The sequence below is a fragment of the Aethalodelphis obliquidens genome, unplaced genomic scaffold, assembly GCF_003676395.1.
Source record: "Aethalodelphis obliquidens isolate GAN/ISIS:26980383/991018 unplaced genomic scaffold, ASM367639v1 scaffold2, whole genome shotgun sequence".
Lineage (NCBI taxonomy): Eukaryota > Metazoa > Chordata > Mammalia > Artiodactyla > Delphinidae > Aethalodelphis > Aethalodelphis obliquidens.
Window position 1 is genome coordinate 35,225,576 of NW_020837946.1, and position 19,775 is coordinate 35,245,350.

General features: G+C 37.4%; 2 protein-coding genes across 4 annotated transcripts in view; one reads left to right on the plus strand and one right to left on the minus strand.

The window, feature by feature from the left end:
• TYW5 (tRNA-yW synthesizing protein 5) overlaps positions 1-2,237 on the plus strand; it is an 18,332-nt gene extending 16,095 nt beyond the window's left edge. For all 3 annotated transcript variants that reach the window (XM_027124808.1, XM_027124801.1, XM_027124818.1), the window contains one exon: positions 1,819-2,237. In XM_027124808.1, the coding sequence (XP_026980609.1) occupies positions 1,819-2,075 (257 nt within the window). In that variant the 3' untranslated portion in view covers positions 2,076-2,237. The remainder of the gene's footprint in view (positions 1-1,818) is intronic.
• A 4,170-nt stretch (positions 2,238-6,407) lies between these two features.
• On the minus strand, positions 6,408-19,775 carry CUNH2orf69 (chromosome unknown C2orf69 homolog). Its single transcript, XM_027124863.1, has 2 exons — positions 19,393-19,775; positions 6,408-9,416 (listed from the first exon to the last, which is right to left on the minus strand). The coding sequence occupies exons 1-2, from the start codon at positions 19,747-19,749 to the stop codon at positions 8,589-8,591; spliced, it is 1,185 nt and encodes a 394-aa protein (XP_026980664.1). The 5' UTR covers positions 19,750-19,775; the 3' UTR covers positions 6,408-8,588.

The window sequence follows — 19,775 nt, forward strand, 5'->3', positions numbered from 1 at the left end:
TGCTTTACAATGGTGCGTTAGTTCCTACTGTATAACAAAGTGAATCAGCTATACATATACATATATCCCCATTTCTCCTCCCCCTTGCGTCTCCCTCCCACCCTCCCTATCCCACCCCTCTAGGTGGACACAAAGCACCGAGCTGATCTCCCTGTGCTATGTGGCTGCTTCCCACTAGCTATCTATTTTACACTTGGTAGTGTATATATGTCCATGCCACTCTCACTTCGTCCCAGCTTACCCTTCCCCCTCCCCGTGTCCTCAAGTCCATTCTCTACATCTGTGTCTTTATTCCTGTCCTGTTCATCAGAACTTTTTTTTTTTTTAGATTCCATATATATGTGTTAGCATAATTTGTTTTTTTCTTTCTGACTTAACTTCACTCTGTATGACAGACTCTAGGTCCATCCACCTCACTACAAATAACTCAAATTTCTTTTCTTTTTATGGCTGAGTAATATTCCATTGTATATATGTGCCACATCTTCTTTATCTGTTCATCTGTCAATGGACACTTAGGTTGCTTCCATGTCCTGGCTATTGTAAATAGTGCTGCAGTGAACATTGTGGTACATGACTCTTTCTGAATTATGGTTTTCTCAGGGTATATGCCCAGTAGTGGGATTGCTACAACCAGCACATATTTTTTAAATCCATTGCCATTACTTAAATTTTGGGGTTTTGTGTCTTGAGAGCATGGTTAAGGGTGATGCAGTTCTCCCTTATTCTGTATACAACTTTAAAAGAAGAAAAAAAACAAAACAGAAATACTGAACATTTGCATATATTTTGAAGTAAGAGCAAAAGTCCCATCTTCGGATGTAAATTTAACAGAATAGTTACCTTTTTTTCCTGTTACATTGAATATGGAAAAAAAGGTTCTGAAAGAAAGAGTAGTTAAGATTAAAACCATGTTTGGAACCTAGTTTTGTAAATCAAAATATTTTAAGCTTTTGTTTCTCCTAGAGCACTCAGAATGAGTTTGTTTCTAAAATTTAGCTTCTTATAAATCTTCCTTTCTCCTTTCCACAGGATTAAACTTTTTTTGGATGTGACTAGTATTTCATCTTTATTATATTGTAGTGTTGCTTTAGTATTTCTGTAGCACCTGTGTTTTGAAAATATTTAGACTCAATTGAAAACAAAGAAGTAAGCTTTCTAGTGGAAGTAAAATATTAATTAGCTATATGATAAAAGTTTACTCATCCTCTCCACAACCAAAATATTTGCTTTAGTTTTATATACTTATTATAAAGGAGCTGAAAGAAATATAAGACGATTATAATTGCATTAGAAATGTAAAACTGAGGAGGCTACAGTGAATGCAGATTCAAGCAAGTTAGAAAACCAAATGCAGCTTGTACAGGAAGTCTTTGAGAACAAAAGTACTGTACTGAGTCAGAAAAGGTCAAAGATACTCCTCAAATAATTGAAATGTTCTGTGTATAAAAAATGAACACTTTTGATGTGGTTGTGTGACTCAGGAAGTGTAAACAAGTAACACAAAACACAGCCCCAAATTACAGAACTACAAAACAAATATAACTTTATTATGTCTTTCAAGTTAAAAGGAAAATTTGCTACTTCCAAAGGTTTTAAACGTAGGGTTGTGCTATTGACACTTTAAATTGGTTGGCAATTCATAAAAGTTAAAATGATTCTGTTAAAAGCTGGGAGTGTGCTAACGAAGGGATCTAGTTACAAGAATTATTTCTTGCATTGGCTATAATGCAATTCGTGATATTTCACTGACATTTTGGTTTTTTTTTTTTAACTGTAGCTTTTATTTTTAACTTTTTTTTTTTAAAACTTCTCCAGCTTTATGGTTCCATAATGTAATATCTGAAGAGTTTGGAGTGGGAGTGAACGTCTTTTGGAAGCATCTTCCATCTGAATGCTATGATAAAACGGATACCTATGGAAACAAAGATCCTACAGCAGCATCAAGAGCTGCACAAATTTTGGACAGAGCCTTAAAAACCCTGGCTGAATTACCAGAGGAATACAGGGACTTCTATGCACGGCGAATGGTCTTGCACATTCAAGACAAAGCCTATAGCAAAAACTTTGAATAAATATTGAAGTGAATGCAGTGAGCATAAACTTTTAAATACGGTTCAACTCAAATACTGGAGAAGTATAACAAGATGTAAATTATTTTTTTAAAGATTTATCCTTTGTTAAAATAGGAAAGATAAATCAATCTCAGATTTACAGATTAAAGAAGTATGAAGGCATGTTTGTGTGGTTTCTACTTAATACAGATTGTTATGGTTGAAAAAGTGCTGCAGTGGGACAGCTCTTTAGCTTTCAGGTGCAAATAACTAAAAATCCAACTTAAAATGACCTAAACAATAAGAAAATGTATTGAATCATTATACATGAAGTCTACTGATAGAAAGGGCTTCAGTATTTCTATTCCAGTGATTCAGAAGGGTCACCAGGAAACTTTGGGGGTTTTTTTCTTCCGTTTTCAACTACAGCATTGGCATCATACTAGTGCTGGCTTCCCTCGTGGTCATGGGATGGCTGCCAGTAGCAGTTGGGGCTGGGTGCATGTTCATTTACATGAAGTGGAGGAATCAGGGGATTCCAGGGGCCCTCTTAACATGCAAAGCTTTCCCAGAATTTGCCGCCAGATGCTTGGGTCTCATTGATCTAAAGTGGCTTAGACCTGTCCATCCCTGAGCCAGTCACTGGTAAAGGATATGGAATAACTCTTAGGTCAGTTGGAGCTACTGGAGCTGGAAGTAGAATCCGCTGCCCCTGAGACACATGAGGTAGAATGGATAATTTTTAGAATCAGAATCCAGATAAGGAAAAAACATGGGCAACGAACAATATGTACTACATTAATCTTTTGAGCTTTTTATAACATACAGATGCCTAGGCCCCATCTTTGTAGACTCTGATTCAGTGTTTTTAGGGTTTGGCATAGGTATCTATTTAATAGAACTCATAGATTGTTTTGATGCATAATTAGGATTGAGAACAACTGGATTAGATGATAGTGATTTGGACTATTAGTTTTGTGATTTGTCCAAAGCAAGTGTTTAATCTGATCCTGGTTTTCTTGGTACCCAGTAAGTTAGGCCTGCCCTTTTCAGTTTTTGAATGTCAGAAAATATTCAAATCAGTTTTAATTTATACCTATGGCTAAACTTTAACCTAATTCAAGTTTTCCCCAGTAGATGTTTTCTGCCTATCCCCCTTTTTTAAAAAAAATTTCTTTTAAGAATGAATACATGAGAGATACCAATAACATCATTATTGAAGACAATCAGCGATTGTATGTGGATCTATGCCATTCTTAGTTTTGCACCTAGTAATTTTATTGCAGTGTCATTGAAGAAAGCCCATATATATTTACTGAATACAAATGTGCCCATCTAAAGCAATCTGAGTACATCGATTTAGTGCAGTTTAATTATGGAGAAAACTTTCTTTTAAAAATAATTTATCCACTCATACCGTGTTTGGAGTTGGATTAATTTCAGGTATGAAAGGCAAATTACAACAAATAAGAAAGGAAAAGTATATAAAAAAATTGTTCTCAACTTAACAGGCATCTTTGGGAAGAGAGAATGAAGTTACTCAGGTCAACAAAAGAAGTCTGTCAAAAAAATTGTTTTATATCTAATTATTAGATTTTGATTTTTATTATTTCTTAGGTTAAGCAAAGAACTTCTTTAATGATTTTCTTTGGGAAGAAAAAAAAAACAGCAAAACCCCTTTTAGTTGGAATAGTATTTAGAGTCAGCTCTTTAATAAACCCCTTTTTTTTTAACCAGTAAGAGAATCAGTGCAAAATATGTATGTCCAGGGTCATGTGGAAAACTAGGAAGCTGAGATTACAATTTGCCTAACGAATATTCATTTTAATTCAGTTTATTTGGAAAGTAAACTGGACTTTAGGCAAGTTAATCTCCTAAGAAGCTTACTTTCCTCATCTTTAAAATAAAACTTGAACTTTATAGGATTGCTACAGAAATAAAGGAGATAGCTGAAGGGCAGGAACATGGTTGATGGCTGGTGCTAGCTTCCATTTAATATTCCTTTGCTGAGAGATTTGAGGTAGTTCCTGTTGCAACATTATAATATCTGCAATACTGATGAATCCTTTGGGAGGAATGTGGAATCCTGGTTCCTTGACCAGGGCCTGAACCCATGCCTGCCCCCTGCATTGGAATCGCAGTCTTAACCACTGGACTGCCAGGGAAGTCCCCTAGGGTCTTTTATTTTAAATGCAAAATATTTTAATCTTTTTGCCTACCTGGCTGAGACCAAATGAGATGTTTTTCATATATAAAATAGTACACAGCATGTTAGCTGCAACTTGTCAGGAATTCCAAATCTCAGAATTTTGTTGCTGAAAGGGATCTTAGAAATCATCTAGTCAATCCAGATTGCTTAAATGACTGTCGAGGCTGACACAGCTGGGTGATAGAAACTTGAAATTATAGTTGTGGTGCCCAGATTAGTAACTCTCCATTCTTACCCTTAGGTGCAGCTCATCTCAGATACTTAGGGATACATTATATAGTTATTCTCTGGTTACAGTTCAGGGCCACAAAGGAATTTTTTTCCTCTGCCAGCAAAACAACTCAATGTGCTGCTTGCTACACAGACAAGAGATACAAAGTAAGACTAATGAACAGGTAGACAGCAGAGTGTAATATAAAAATGGAATAGCATGCAGTCAAAGAATGAGACAGGTATATGTATGTACTGGCAAGGTATTTTCCCAAGGTAATTAAATGAGAAAAAGGTTTGAAACTATGAGTACAGTACGATGCCATTTGTGTAAAAGGTATGCTGTAAATAAACATTTATTTGTATATGCATAGAATTATCTCTGCAAGGATACATGAGAAACCAGTGATAGTGACTGCCTCTGAGGTTAGACAAGTAGATGGGAAGACTGGAATTTGCAGTTATTATCTGATTTTTTTTTTTGCCCTGGTATATATTATTCTTTCAAAATAAATTTTAAAAATACATGCGAAGATTGTAATTATTTTCTCCTCACAAACATTAACAGTATTTTTCTTGGTACATAATTACATCTGAATTCTATTTATTCAGTAATTTCAAACTTGTCACTTCGATGAAATATCAAAACAAGGGAAACAAGGTCAACATGGCTTATTTTCTATCCTTTTGAACAGCAGCTATGTGAACATTTGGAAAGAACCTTAGTAATGAGGCTTTTCTTTTTTTTTTTTTTTTTTGCGGTACGTGGGCCTCTCACTGTTGTGGCCTCTCCCATTGTGGAGCACAGGCTCCAGACGCGCAGGCCCAGCAGCCACGGCTCACGGGCCCAGCCACTCCGCGGCATGTGGGATCTTCCCGGACCGGGGCATGAACCCGTGTCCCCTGCATCGGCAGGCGGACTCTCAACCACTACGCCACCAGGGAAGCCCAATGAGGCTTTTCGTACCCATCTGATGTTGCCATCAGACATCAAAGCTTAATCTAAGAAGTTGACCCCCACCAAAAAATGCAGGAAGCAGGAATGCACGTCTGGATGGAGTTGGAACTGTGCTGCTATGACTCCTTCCCCCAGTGCTAAAAAGCAGATATAGTCAGGAGGAACTAACATAGATGATTGGTAGTCACCCACATATCTCTGGTGTTACCTTACAGTCTTTTTTCAAGCATACAGGCCATGGGTGTTTGGATGTCTTAAATACACCTAAGTTATATTGTATTTTTTCAAGTTCCATTAAATAGGATACTAAAATGGCCATCCTAAGTGACTGCCTGTCTCTACCACTAAGAGCTGCTTGGCCTCTCTGCCTTTGTAAAGAGCAACCTGAATTCGCAGATGTCTATCTACATGAATATCTTACCCTCTAAAGCATGTTTCTCTTAAAAGCCCTTAAATGAAGTGTAACAGAATAGCTCTTTTAAGAATAATACCTTTTTGTTTCATATTTTTCCTCTTAAGCCTTAGGCTATTACACATTTCCATCCTCACATGCTGGAACTGTTTTGTCTGTACTGTATCCTCAGTGCCTAGACCTTCTTTGCCCTTGGTGGGGCTTAGATATTGCATGAATGAAATGAAAAACAGATCACACCATATTCTAACCAAGTCTCTTGATGACAGCTAAAGGAATACAGATGATTAGCGTAGAAAAGGAAGAACTTACTTATTTTCGAGAGATTTTGTTGTCTAGGAAATCCAACAGAAGGAAATGATGCTATTTTCTGTGGAGCAATTTAAAGGAAAAGAAGAGATGTATTTTTATAGGAAAGGTTCAAAGTTGCCTGTATAAAAAAACATGGAGGTTAATGAAAACACACACAAACCCAAACTGGCAAAGTGGAGAGAAATCGCTTCCTTCCAAATAACGATCTAAAGTTTTAACAAATCTAGTAACAAACAGCACATCCAAACAGACTTCTGTGGATTAAATTTAATACAACTGTACATTCATGCTGTGGCGGTAACAACTTTCACATTATTTGTTTGTTTGACTACTTTTCTCAGTTGACTCTTTCATGACACAAACACAAAGGCACAATCCAAAGGATACACTAACATTTATAATAGTTTTAAACAAATGTGGAGAAAGAACAAATTTTAAGTATTAAACAAATATTTGAATATGGATCAACTTGAATATATTTTCATTAAAGAAAATATTTTCAGTTCTCAACACTGTCTCATTTTGATGCAATGGCAATTCCAGGTGTCCCAGACAGTTATTCTTAATATCCATTCAACATATAACAATTACAATTAAGCATTTACATGACTGGATAGCTACAAGGACCATATTTTAAATATCTCAGATTTTTAAATGAATCTTTCTGCTAAAAGTCATACGTTTTCCATTTTAGTTAATCCTGTAGAAATAAATGCCTTTCCTTCCCCCCCTCATTAAAGTACTCAGTAACTTAGCTATGTTACATTAGATACACATAAATTTAACCAAGGATTATTAAACGTATTGAAAGAAGCCATCCAATCAATAATGGTGCTTTAAGACAAGGTAATAAGTCAAACGTTAGAATTAGGCTGACTTGTTTCCTTGTTGGGAATTTTGGGTCTCAAAAGAAACAGCAGGTATTTAAAAGAAACCAAAGCAATATAAAACTACTGTACTTCATCCTTAAGGAAAAAAACACTGAAAGATACTATTCTGAAGTTCATACAATTTAAGCATCTGGTAAGTAAAAATCCTTTCTTATAAGTTTCTGAATATTTGGAATATATTCATAGAGTCATTAAAATATAATTCTGAGACGAAACCAAGAAATTAACATTTTAAACTATTGTTTTATATATTTAGACCCTCTGGGTTATTGATATTAAGCTTCAGTCTTTTTTTCTTTTTCAGTCTGAAAGCAGCATGTTACTTCCCTGCTTAATTATTTCATGACCTGCAAAAGCTAATTATTAATAAACAATTTTTAAAAAGACCACTAGCCTTTTATTGTAATCTTTCAATGTTAGTTGATATTCATTAGATCTTGGTTTCTCAAAATGTATTTATCTAGGTCAAGAAAAATGGGCAGAAGGAAACCTCACCCAAATTATGTAGCAGTGTTAAGCAAATTCAGTCTCTGAGCCAAAATTAAATCATTTGTGTCTTCAAACTTTCTCTTTCAACTTTTCATATAGCAATATAGTTTTACATTTTGGCCAAGGAGAGATGCTTTCTTTGGGCAGACAAAATCATGCTTCAGGAGAAATAGTGACTTAGTTCTATAGAATCTGTCTCCTTTTCAATAGGGCACTACCAAATAGAGTATTATATTTTACCTAAGTTGCTCTCTTTCAAGAGATGATAGGATGAAACAATTTAAAATCTGTACTGTATTTTTACCCAGTATACATAATTATGTTCAATTTCAAACAATTTTCCAAAAGAACTGGTTTTTTGCCAAAATGCAAGAAACTCCAAAATGTCTTATCCAAAAGTTGCCAATTAAAAATTAAGCCACAGTGCTTAAGTGTAGGATTTTAAAAACTAACTTTACACTACTGCACATTCTTAGATATGTGGAAACAAATACATTTTGACTCTTAAGAAAAAACACTTGATGGCACACTGAAGAATGACACCATAAGTTTATAAACATAAGGGGCAGGGTCTAGTTATTGCAAATTGATGGAAAACATCAGTGTGCCTTCACTTTGTTTGAAGAGAAACAGTGTTTCCACTCAAAAGTTTTCAGTGCCAAAATACCTAATTACCCTTAAAGTATCACCAAAATTGGTTTTAAACATTACTCAGAAAATAAACTATTTCCAACAATCACCATCTTAATTGCCTTTTATAAGGACTATATTATAACTTTCATTCTTAAGGGTCTTATATCTCCCTGTAGGATTATCACAAACCACCTTCTGGATTTCAAATAAACTAATTCTAACCCAGTCCCAATTAAAAACTATCCACGTTCACAAGCAAGGAACACTACTGCACGTTACACTCATAGTTTAGGAATGTGTGCTTCCTTCCCCCCACTCCCCACCAAAGAAAAACCTGACAATGATTCTATGAATTACATCTCATTATCTGAATTTATAGCACAAAGTGCTTCTGCTCTTCTGCATTAATAATACTGCAGTCTCAAAATACTTCATGAACCCTGAAGTGATTCTCTATGGAAGGAGCTTCGTTTGCAAAATGAATTTGGCTAGTCACCTGCATACCAAAATCTCCAAGTATCTGAACAAATTTCTTGTGCTCCTTTCCAATCCAAGATCTCATTGGATCATGTACTTGGTAAGGTGTTACATGGGTGTGAACAATAATCCCTGTTTGTGCAAATTCTTTCAAGACTTCTGGATAAGTAATCCAAGTATTGCTTCCCCCAGAATGACCGCCATCCAGCCAGTACATTGTTTTTATGCTTTTGATAAAAGCATCAATGTTCTTGTCTTTCTTGGCTTCTTTCAATTCAAAAAGCAACTGATTCAAAACAACACAACCTTTACTGAATCCAATCAAAGTAAAAGAAGCACCATTTAGTGATGGTGGATAAAAACTCATGGCAGACTCATCAAATTTTTCACAGGTCCTCTCTTTGTCTCCCCGGCAACCATTAGTAGTATGAGAAGAACTGGATCTACAATTAGATGCTTTGGCGTCCTTATTCAAATCTTTCACATTCTTCTTTGGTAGCAAACTCTTCTGACTTAAGTTAAAAGCATTAACTAATAACGTATAAAGATGCTTAAAAGCTCCAAAGTCAGTATTGTGTTCTGGAGCACCAAACATATTGCTTTTCACAAAATTGTCATAGCAGCTGAATTTGTGCAAATGCATTCGGGAACACTTTATCACCCAAATATAACTATTGGGGAACCGGTGGGCTAAAATGGTGGCAACATTTTCTAGACTCCAGTTTTCCCACTGATAATTCTCAGGATGACGAGTCATAATTTCATGGTAATTCTGAAAGGTAAGAAAGATAAAACAAATATTAAATATACAGTTACGTAAAATTATTTCCACAAAATTAGTTTCCCATTTTTATTGGGGAGGAAGTAGGGATGTTATAATGACCTATGGTTAATGTACTAGAAATGAAAACTATAAATCTATTACCTTCTGGCTTTAAGATTTTAAACAAATCACTTCTTCAGTTTAAGCCTCAAATCCATCAAACACAGGGTTATAAGATAAAGCTAAATAGCACAGTAGAAATTTTAATAAGAAAACACTTTAGAATGATTATAGATTTTTAAATGGATTTTATTTAGTATACATATGATCTATTATTCCTAAGACATTAACTGAAAATAAAAATTTGGTTTCTTAGACAGATTTTTTGACCAACACAGAATTCTAAAATATTTTCCTATTAAAGCTGCTATTCTGAACTCCTCCCTCTTTGGATTACTCTAGCAACCTGAATGCTATGTTTAATTTCAATTTTAGTATTACAAAGCTGCAATGAACATTATAGAAAAATCTTCATGTACACCTGTGATTACATCCTTAAAAATAAATTCCCAGATGTGGAAAAACTAGGTCAAAGAATATTCATAATTTAAGGTTGACTATATAGACTACAATACTGTCTTCCAGAGAAGTATGTATAATTTTTCTTTTATCTTTGTTAAATTTCATTGGCACAGGATAACTTATTCTAATTTGAATTTATTAAAAATTTAAATGAAGTTGAAATTTTGTTCATATATTTATTAGCCATCTGGATTTCTACTTGTGCCTGTTCATATCTTTTGCCTTTTTTTATTTGGTTTATTTATAAGTATTCTATATATATTAATAACTTTTTGTTTATGTTCTAAGACGTACATGTAAGTTTTGTTTTCCTTTCAATTTTTATTCATAATATCCTTAAAAAAGGGAAATTCATTCAAATTTATTTCATTTATTCTATAAAATTTATTGGATATGTACTGAACAGTCATGGATCAGAAGAGATGAAACCCCTGCCCACAAAGAGTGCACATTCTAGTACAGAGATACATAATAACTCCATGAGTTAATAGAGCAGCACCCTCCAACAGAAATATAACATGAGCCACATGTACAATTTTCTAGCAGCTACGTTAAAAAAAAAGTAGAAAGTTAACAGGTGAAAAAAAAATTTTTTTTTTTGGCCACGCCCTGCAGCATGCAGGATCTTATTAGTTCTCTGACCAGGGATTGAACCCATGCCCCCTGTAGTGGAAGCATGGAGTCTTAACCACTGGACCGCCAGGGAAGTCCCAAAATTATTTTTAATAATACATTTTATTAAGCCCAATACATCTAATATATTATCATTTTAACATGTAACCAACATAAAAAATACCGAGATTATTACATTTCTTTTTCTTTCTAAGTTTTTGAAATCTAGTGTATATTTTACACTTACAACACATCTCAATTTGGGTGCTAAATTTTCATCGGAAATACTTGATCTGAATTTAGATTTCATAAGATTTACAGTTGCAAAAGTAGATTCACATACCCAAGTTGCTCAAACACACTTAAAAGTTTTCCAGGAACTGAACTATCAGTTTTTAGATTTAAAGTTAAATACAATTTAAAATTTAGTTCTTTGATCACACTAAATTTCAAGCGGTCAATAGCTACAAGTAGCTAGTGGCTGGACAGCACAAGACGTTATACGTGATAAGGGTGATAAGGAGCGTAAAGTTTTGGAGTGGGTGGAAGATTATTATTTAAACACAGGGTAGTCTCCAATAAGACAATAGCTGAGAAGGGCCTGAAGGAGCTGAGGGATTGAGTCATGATTATTTCAGTCATAAGGAACTGCAAAATGACCTGAAGTGGAGCCATCGTTGGTGTAACCAAGATACACCAGTGAGACCAGTGTACCTCCAGTGAAGTGAAGAAGGAGCAAAAGTGACCACTAAGAGGGTCACAGAGATTGCTGGTGAAGAGGGGAGGTGCTGATCATGCCTCGTAAGATACCCTGAGGACTCTGGCCTTTGCTCTGATAGGGTGTGGAGTAGATGGCTGATATAATCTGTTTGGAAGGATTACTCTGACTCCTGTGTGCAAAGGGGCAACAGTTTGAAGCAGGGAGACCAGTAGGAGGCTACTTAAGTATAACCCCAATGAGAGAAGGTGGCTCGAACCACAGTGGCAGTAGAAGCAAAGGTGGTAAGAACTGGTCAGATTCTGTATAGATTTTGAAGGTAGAGTCAACAGCATTTGCTAATGGACTGGGTATAGGGTGTGAGAGAAAGGAAATAGAACTGTACTTTTTCCTTATTTCTAACAATCATATAGCAAACATTTTTAAATGCACCTCTCTTTTGACCTAGTAATTCTACTTCTAGGAGTTTATCTCAGGGATATACTTGCACACATGCATAAATAAATCTGTCTAAGGACATTTATTCCTGCTTCAGTTCTATGAGCACTCACACGGGTTGTAAAATACAGGTTGTAAAATAAGGGCTAAAAAACCCCCTGAATGCTGAGCTATCATTTGTGTTTAAAAAAAAAAGTTTGCCTCAGCATAGAATGTCTCTGCAAGGACATATAAATCAGTAACAATGGTTAGCCTTAGGGAAGGGAAATCGGAGACTGCCTCCAGTCATCCAAAGGGATGAAAAGGAGACTTATTTTTCAATGTACAACCTTAAATAAAATGAATTTTTAGCAATATACACATTTTTCTATTAAAAAAATTAAGACTAATAAAAGTAATACTACAAAAATTTAGTCTACATGCAAAGGTATAAGGAAGATATAAAAACCACCAATCCATAAAACCACCATTAGAAATAATCACTATTAAAATTTTGGTGTCTAGTATTCCAGTGTTCTGTAGTATACATACACATATACAAGTATGTATGTAAGAGAGCATTCTTTATTTCTTCCCTCAGCAAGATTATACACACAGTTTTCACTTAAAAATGTTACAGGCATGATTCCTTATCAATAAGTATAGATTTGTGTAATTGTTAGACTTCCCATCAAAAAGACTGATACCAATTGATACTTCCACTGGAAGTATACATGAGTGCTTATTTTCTCACATCCTTACCCACACTGGCTATTAGCATTAATTTTTAAAATATCTTTGCTACTAAGATAAAATGATATCTTACTTTTAATTTGCATATTTTTATTCCTAATCAGGTTGAACATTTTTCTATGTTTATTGGCAATTTTCATTTGTTAATTCTCTATTCATATCCTTTGATAACTTTCCCAAAAGGATGCTCAAGTCCTTCTTAACAGTTTTTACCTCATTAATATTAAGTTTGTCATATATGTTAAAAAAAACCTATTCCCAGAAGGCCGTCATTTAATTTTTTTATGGATTCTGCTACTGCCTTCTGCACATCCAGATTTATGAGATATAAAATTATCATAGGAGCTTGGATCTGAAAGGGCTCATCTAAATCCTTTTTTTTTTTTTTTTGATAAATATCTCTTTTTTTTATTTCAGTGAGAAAACAAATTTGGGCCCTTTCCCTTGTCCCTACCTATAAGAAATCTACACTCTTTTTCTGCACAGAACCCTTTCGTCCAAAAAATGAAAGAATTTGCAATTCAGGCACCAATGTAAAGAATAGAGGGATGAACATGAAAGGAACTACCCCCACATGCAGAGGTGGGCATGCGTGCACACACATGAGCATCATCAGAAAGGGAAGGAACAAATTTCCAACACAAATTGAAAGGTGGAAATATTCTTGCCTATTGAACTTTGACTTCCACTTCTTCATATATTCATCAGTGGGCATTTGTGGGTCACTAAGCACAGTTCACAGTCCCTCAAGAACACAGTCCAGTGGGAGAGACAGAGATAAATAATTACAAGGCAATATGATTACTGCTGTAAAGCAGGGATATGTGAAGAACTGTGAGGGGACATAGAGAAAGGGAGACTCGAGCTATGTTTTGGGACATCAGGGAAGGCTCCACAAATACATGAGCTCAGTTTTGTAGTATTAGTAGAAATTCCAGAATTATGCAGTAGAATTCCTATTATGTCTGAAGTAGGAATATTAGTCAGGTCTTCATAAAGACACCCAAATATTAGTTGGGAAGAACAGCGCCAACACTGAATTATTCTACGGATTCCTAAATAGCTAGTTATAAGTGCCAAATACACAAGAAAGCACAAACATCTAAATCGTTTTATAGCTAAGGAAACTGAGCTCCTACAAACTATACAGTTATTTATATTATATAGTTATTTAATGAGCTAAAATGAATAAGATTTTATGACTCCATTTAGTCTCTACCACATAGGAGGTGGTAAACCTAAAAACTTGGTGTTTTCTTTGATTAACCAGAGGTTACATGATCAGAGTAGGAAAATGCTCATACTAAGTAACTGTGTGTATGTATTAAAATGTAAAAGTAAGACTGTTACTCTTGTGTCTAATAAGTCCAAATCTAAGAACAATGGATAAGTACTCCCATATTCTAGAAAGAGACACCAGACATCCCCATAGGACTTGCTAACAGGTAGTCAAAACCAGTTCTGCAACCCAGGCTACTATACAAGGCCAATCTACAGAAGAGGTGGAAGAACGTGGGAAGAAAGGGTTTTCTTTTGAGAGAGTTTTCATCCCAGTTGGGAATGCAATGCACTTACTCTCCCTGTAAGGGTTAAAGGGTAGGAGGCATGCTTCCTCATCCCCAGTGAGGCAGGCGGCAAGAGAATCTCCTGGAGAGATTAAGGGGTAGTTACTCCACAGGTAGATGCTTGCTGACCTGCAAAAACATAAAGGCCCATCCCACACTGCTACTGAAGTACTGGTACAAAGGATTTTTAGGAAAACTTGACATGTGTCTCCATGATAAAGACTTAAGTTAGGTGGACTATTGTTATAGCAGAGTGAGGAGAGCTATATAGGGTACGAGCTGTACTTCCATAAAAAATGCATCAAGGGGGCATCTTCGCTGAGCATAAAGTGGACATCTCACGTAAGCAAGCTAAAAGGACCGTAACAGGAACAGCCTAAGAAGGCTGCTCGTCATAGCACACGAAGCCCCAGGGTATATGGTCAGATGTGAAATAGTAGAGTGAGCGTGTGTGTGTGTGTGCGCGCGCGCCCATGGTTCTTGGCACAGAGCTCCTAAAACCCTTGGAATTTCATGGGTGACAGGGGTTGGTCACCAGAAAGACCAAGACATGATGAGAAGTTTGGAACTTTCAACCCCACTCCCCATTCTCCAGAGAGGGACTGGAAATAAAGTTAAAGACTGATCATACCTATGCAATGAAGCCTCCATAAAAATCCCCAAAGTACAAGCTTGGATAGCTTCCAGGTTGGTGAACACAGGAGGTGCTAGGAAAGAGGTGCACTCAGAGAGAGCATGGAAGCTCTGCACCTCTTCCCACATACCTTGCCCTGTGCATCTCTTCCATCTGGATGTTCACCTGTATCCTTTATCATATCCTTTCATAACAAATGGGTAAACACTATGTAAACTGTTTTCCAAAGTTCTGTGAGCCATTCTAGCATACTAACTGAACCCAAGGAGGGGGATCATGCAAACCCCAATCTATAGCTGTTCAGTCAGCAGTACAGGTGATAAACTGGGACTTGGCGACTGGCGTCTGAAGTGGGGAGGGGAAAAGACTTGTGGGACTGAGCCCTTAACGTGTGGAATCTGACACTAACTCCAGGTAGATAGCATCAGAATTGAATTGAATTATAGGACACCCAGCTGGTGTTGCAGAGAATTGCTTGGTGTGGGGGGAAATACCCACACATCTGTTGTCAGAAATATTCTGAGTGTGGTAATAGTGTGAATAGCAAAGGAGAATCACATAGGAGAAGTGAGTCTTTTCCTACTCACCAGGACATACACTTAGGGCATGGTCATCTATATATCCTAGTGTTTAGGAAAGCAAAAGTTTTTAAAAGCTAAACTTGGAAATGACCCAAATGTTCATGAACTGCTGAATGGGTAAGCAAATTGTATGTCCATACACAGAAAACTACTTGGCATTAAAAAGAAATAAACTTCATGACAGAAAAAACAGGAAGAATGCATTTCAAAAGCATTAGGCTAAGTGAAAGAAGCCAGACACAAGACTACATACTACACGACTCCTAACTAATGAAAATCTAGAAAAGGCAAAACTATACTGAAAAGAAAGCAGATTAGTGGTTGCCTGTGGCTGAGAAAAGAGATTGACTAAAAGTAGGGCACAGGGGTACTTTTTAGGGTGATCAAGATGTTGTATTACATGATTATTGTGATGGTTACATAATTGTATTCGTTGAAATTCATCAAATTGTAAACTTACACTTAGAAATAGGGCTTCCCTGGTGGTGCAGTGGTTGAGAGTCCGCCTGCTGATGCAGGGGACACGGGTTCGTGCCCCAGTCCAGGAAGATCCCACAAGCCACGGAGCGGCTAGGCCCGGGAGCCATGGCTGCTGGGCCTGCGCGTCCAGAGCCTGTGCTCCGCAACGGGAGAAGCCAGAACAGTGAGAGTCCCGCGTACCGCAAAAAAAAAAAAATAAAATAAAAAAAAAGAAAAAAAAGAAATACCTACAATCCTGTATCCTGAGGATCTAAAAAGCAAGAAACTCAAGAAAATTGGACAGTACCTACTTAAAAAAATTCTGATCCCCCTCCAAAATCACTACTGATAAGAAAAACATCAGGAGGTACCTAAAGAAAAGTGAATTACTACGGCCTCAGCTTTCCTATAATTCAAAGGATAAAAGGGCAAGCATAGAATAAAAAAGGACATACAATAAAAGATGACTGCAAGAAGGAAATCAAAAAAGTAATGGTAATTAGCATTTAAAATTACACTGTCAACCAGATCCAATTAACATCAAATAATGAATCTGTGTTAACATGAGGCAAAACTTCTAATGGTATCCTACAAAGTTCTGTTTGGCCCTATTCTGTTCAATATTTATCCAAATTAAAAATAAAGATATAGAAAGAATGCTTATTTAATCTATATATGATATAAATGAAAATAAAGGTTCTAAAAGGATCAATACACTAAAAGATGAGCTGTATCTCACAGGGTAAATTTCATAAGAATAGACATTAGGCTCAAAAGAATCAAGTGCAAAGAGAAGGAAATCTGAGCCTAAAAGCCCTTCATATAATAATAGCCAAGTAGCACTTAATACATTGTTCAAAAGAACTTACGTTTATTCATTCAATAAGCTATCTACTGAACACCTACTTCATGCCACTCACTAAGCATCGCAGATATAACAGTGAAGAAAACAGATGTGAAGCGTGCATCATACTAGTGGAAGACAGACAAAATCCAAAATGAATAACTAATATAGTAAATGAAATGGATAAAAATGAATTATCCTAATTATTTATTAGGAGAAAAGTTGACAGGGATCCTGTGCACATGTATGATTATTAAATAGGATGGTCATCAAAGGCCTCACTGTGAAGGCAACTTTTGAGCAGAGACTTCAAATAGGTGAACTAATGAATCCTTACAGACATCTGCAGGAAAATTGTTCCAGGCAGTACGTGCAAACTTGAGGTCAAGTGTGTCTACCATGAGCAATATGAAGAAGGCTGGTGTGGCTGGAACCTTCTGTGGAGAGTAAAACAGATAAAGGAAACACTCAAAAAAGCAGCAGGGTGGGAATTCCCTGGCAGTCCAATGGTGAGGACTCCAGGCTTCCACTGCAGGGGGCACAGGCTCAGTCCCTGGTCAGGGAACAAAGATCCTGTGTGCCAAGCAGTGTGGCCAAAAAAGAGAAAAAAAGAAAAGAAAAGCTACAGGGTGGGAAAGGTAAATAGAGTGAAGGGCCTTGCATGCCATCAAGAGGACTCTGGCTTTTACTATGAGTGGCACGGGAAGCCGCTGGTGTTTTGAGCAGAGGTGTGGTATGATTTGACTTAGGTTTTTAAATGATTATTCTGATCACTTCTAGATACATTTAGGAGGTAAAGCCACTTTATTTGCTGATGTATTAAGAGAGGACAAAAGGATAATTTCAAGATTTCTAACTTGAGCAAAGAAATAGGAAGTGTTTCCATTAACTGAGAGACAAGATGATGACTACAGGAAGAGCAAGTTTAGGGACAAAGATCCAGAGACTTTAGGTTTGAGATATCTATTAAATGTCCGAAAGGAAATAAGTGCATGTAACTGGCAAGTCTAAAGTTCCAGGAATAGGCTAGAAAACAAATGTTGAAGGTCGTCAGAGTATAGGTAGCATGTAACGCCACAAGACTGAAAGAGATGACAAAGGGAGTAAAGGTAGTCAGAGGAAAAGTCCAAGAACTGAGCGCTACAGAACTCCCCAATAATTAAAAAGGTCATCAGAAAGATAAGAAGGGAGGGTAACTCATTGGGTATTCACATATTTAATCCTCATTGATATCCTATACATCATTATTCCCATTTTGTAGCTGAGCTGGCTGCAACACAGAGAGATTTAACAATTGGCCAGATATTTCATAGCTAAAAAGTGCAGAATCAGGGTTTAAAACTAGGCGATCTGGCCTCAGAGCCTTTGATGCATTATTATTCTCTATTTCTTCTCTAAAAGCCCTGGGTTTTTAGAGGACTTCATACTCTGCATAAATCAACAGTATATCACTGTCCAAAAAGCTAATGGAATCTCAGGCTACTTAAAGAAATGGATGATGTCAAAATGAAAGGAGGTATCAGTCTAACTATATTTAGCACTTTATAGATTTCAGCTGAAGATCTGTGCTATATTCTGACTTGCACACTTTAAAAATATTTAGTAGGTGTTCAATGACAGTTAGTTATCATTATCATCATTATTATGGATGCACACAGTAGCTGGTCCACAAAACCCTGGAAGTCACTGTCAGCAATGCCATGCTGATTTCCCAAACCGAGCAAAAGAGCATCAACTGAGTACAGTAAATTCCTCCTCTTAAATCGAAATACTAGTTTTGATTAGCAGTCAACTAGACCAGTCAATTATTTGGAGGGCAAGAGAAAAAACTACATATACCTTCATCATCATCTGACTCAGGGCACAACGTTTGTAAACATATTTTTTTAAAGCATTAATTTCAAAAACAATAATTGTTTAATAAACTAATTATTTCACGGTTTAAGAAACACATTCAGCTATATTTTAGCTTTACTTGTCTATACCAGCACTACCCAAGAGAACTCTGTGATGAAGGGAATGTTCCGTGGAAATGCTCTGTAACTGCACTGTCCAGTACAGCACACAAAAACCTTAGGGGCCGCTGAGCATTTGAAATGCAGGTAGTGCGACGGAGAAACTGGATTTTTAATTCTATTTAGTTTTAATTAAATAGCCTCATATAACTAATGGCTACCCTATTAGACAAAGCAGTTCTAGATTAAGATCTAGATTAAGGCCCAGCTTTCCAGGACAACATAGCCATGTATATTTGCCTGCAGCCGCAAGATTAATAATAAAGATAAAATCACACACAAAAAAGTACAGAATTTAGGTGAGCATCAAAATATTGACATGCTTAGCGATTCCTGTCCCTTTTCTTCCACCCATTCTCCCCTTCTTAGGGTTACTGAGAGCGTCACACCCTAGTACTAGTATTTTGTCTGTTTACTTTTTAATAACTGCCAGCACGCTAATTTAAAAGCCCTCTCTCCGCCTCCTGCCCCCTCCCCCACCGATCCTCTGAGAAACCAAGTTACAGAATAAATACACATTTTCTCGTTTCTAGGTCTTCAATTCCACCCCCTCGAAACCTGGACTGACGGCTGGCTCTTTCGAAGTCGTAGCCCTCCAAGGACACCTCCTGTCTAGGGCTCTATGAGGAGGGGGTCAGGGCGTGGAAGGGGCGGTTCTGGATTTCGTGGAGCCACCCCGTTTAGCGCCATGTGTGAGTGTGTTCAGGCGAGGCAAGGAACCGGGCCCCAGCTACGAGGGAGGAATCTAGAGAATTCGCATATGTACAAGAAGAAGGAGCAGGTGCCCAGGCAGGCCGCAGGTTACCTGCACATCCCCGGGGAAATAGAGTACGTGATGCTGGGGCGGTGGTTGCGGCTCCTCCTTCGCCAGGTCCCCAGGGAGGTCCCGCCGTTCCAGTCCCTCCCCAGCGGCCGCCACCGCCGCCGCCGCCAGCAGGACCAACTCGTTGCCTCGCTGCGGGTCGGCTCCCGGCACCGCGGACAGCTGCACGCACTGCTGCCTGCACCGCTCGGCTGACGGGGAGCCGAGAGCGCCGCTGCGGCTGCTGCTGCCGCCCAGGTTCATGGTTCCGGCCTGAGAGCTGAACGCTGCGACTCCGATTCCGAGCTGCGGTAGCAGGAGAAGCAGCGGCGGCGACCGCAGGAGCCCGAACCCCCACATGGGTCGCCGCCGCCAGAGCGGGTCCT

Excerpts from the sequence above, each read along its gene's own strand:
- CUNH2orf69 (XM_027124863.1), bottom strand. The coding sequence starts at position 19,749 with ATGTGGGGGTTCGGGCTCCTGCGGTCGCCGCCGCTGCTTCTCCTGCTA. Across the intron at positions 9,417-19,392 it reads ATTTCCCCGGGGATGTGCAG|AATTACCATGAAATTATGAC; the intron begins GTAACCTGCGGC and ends CTTACCTTTCAG.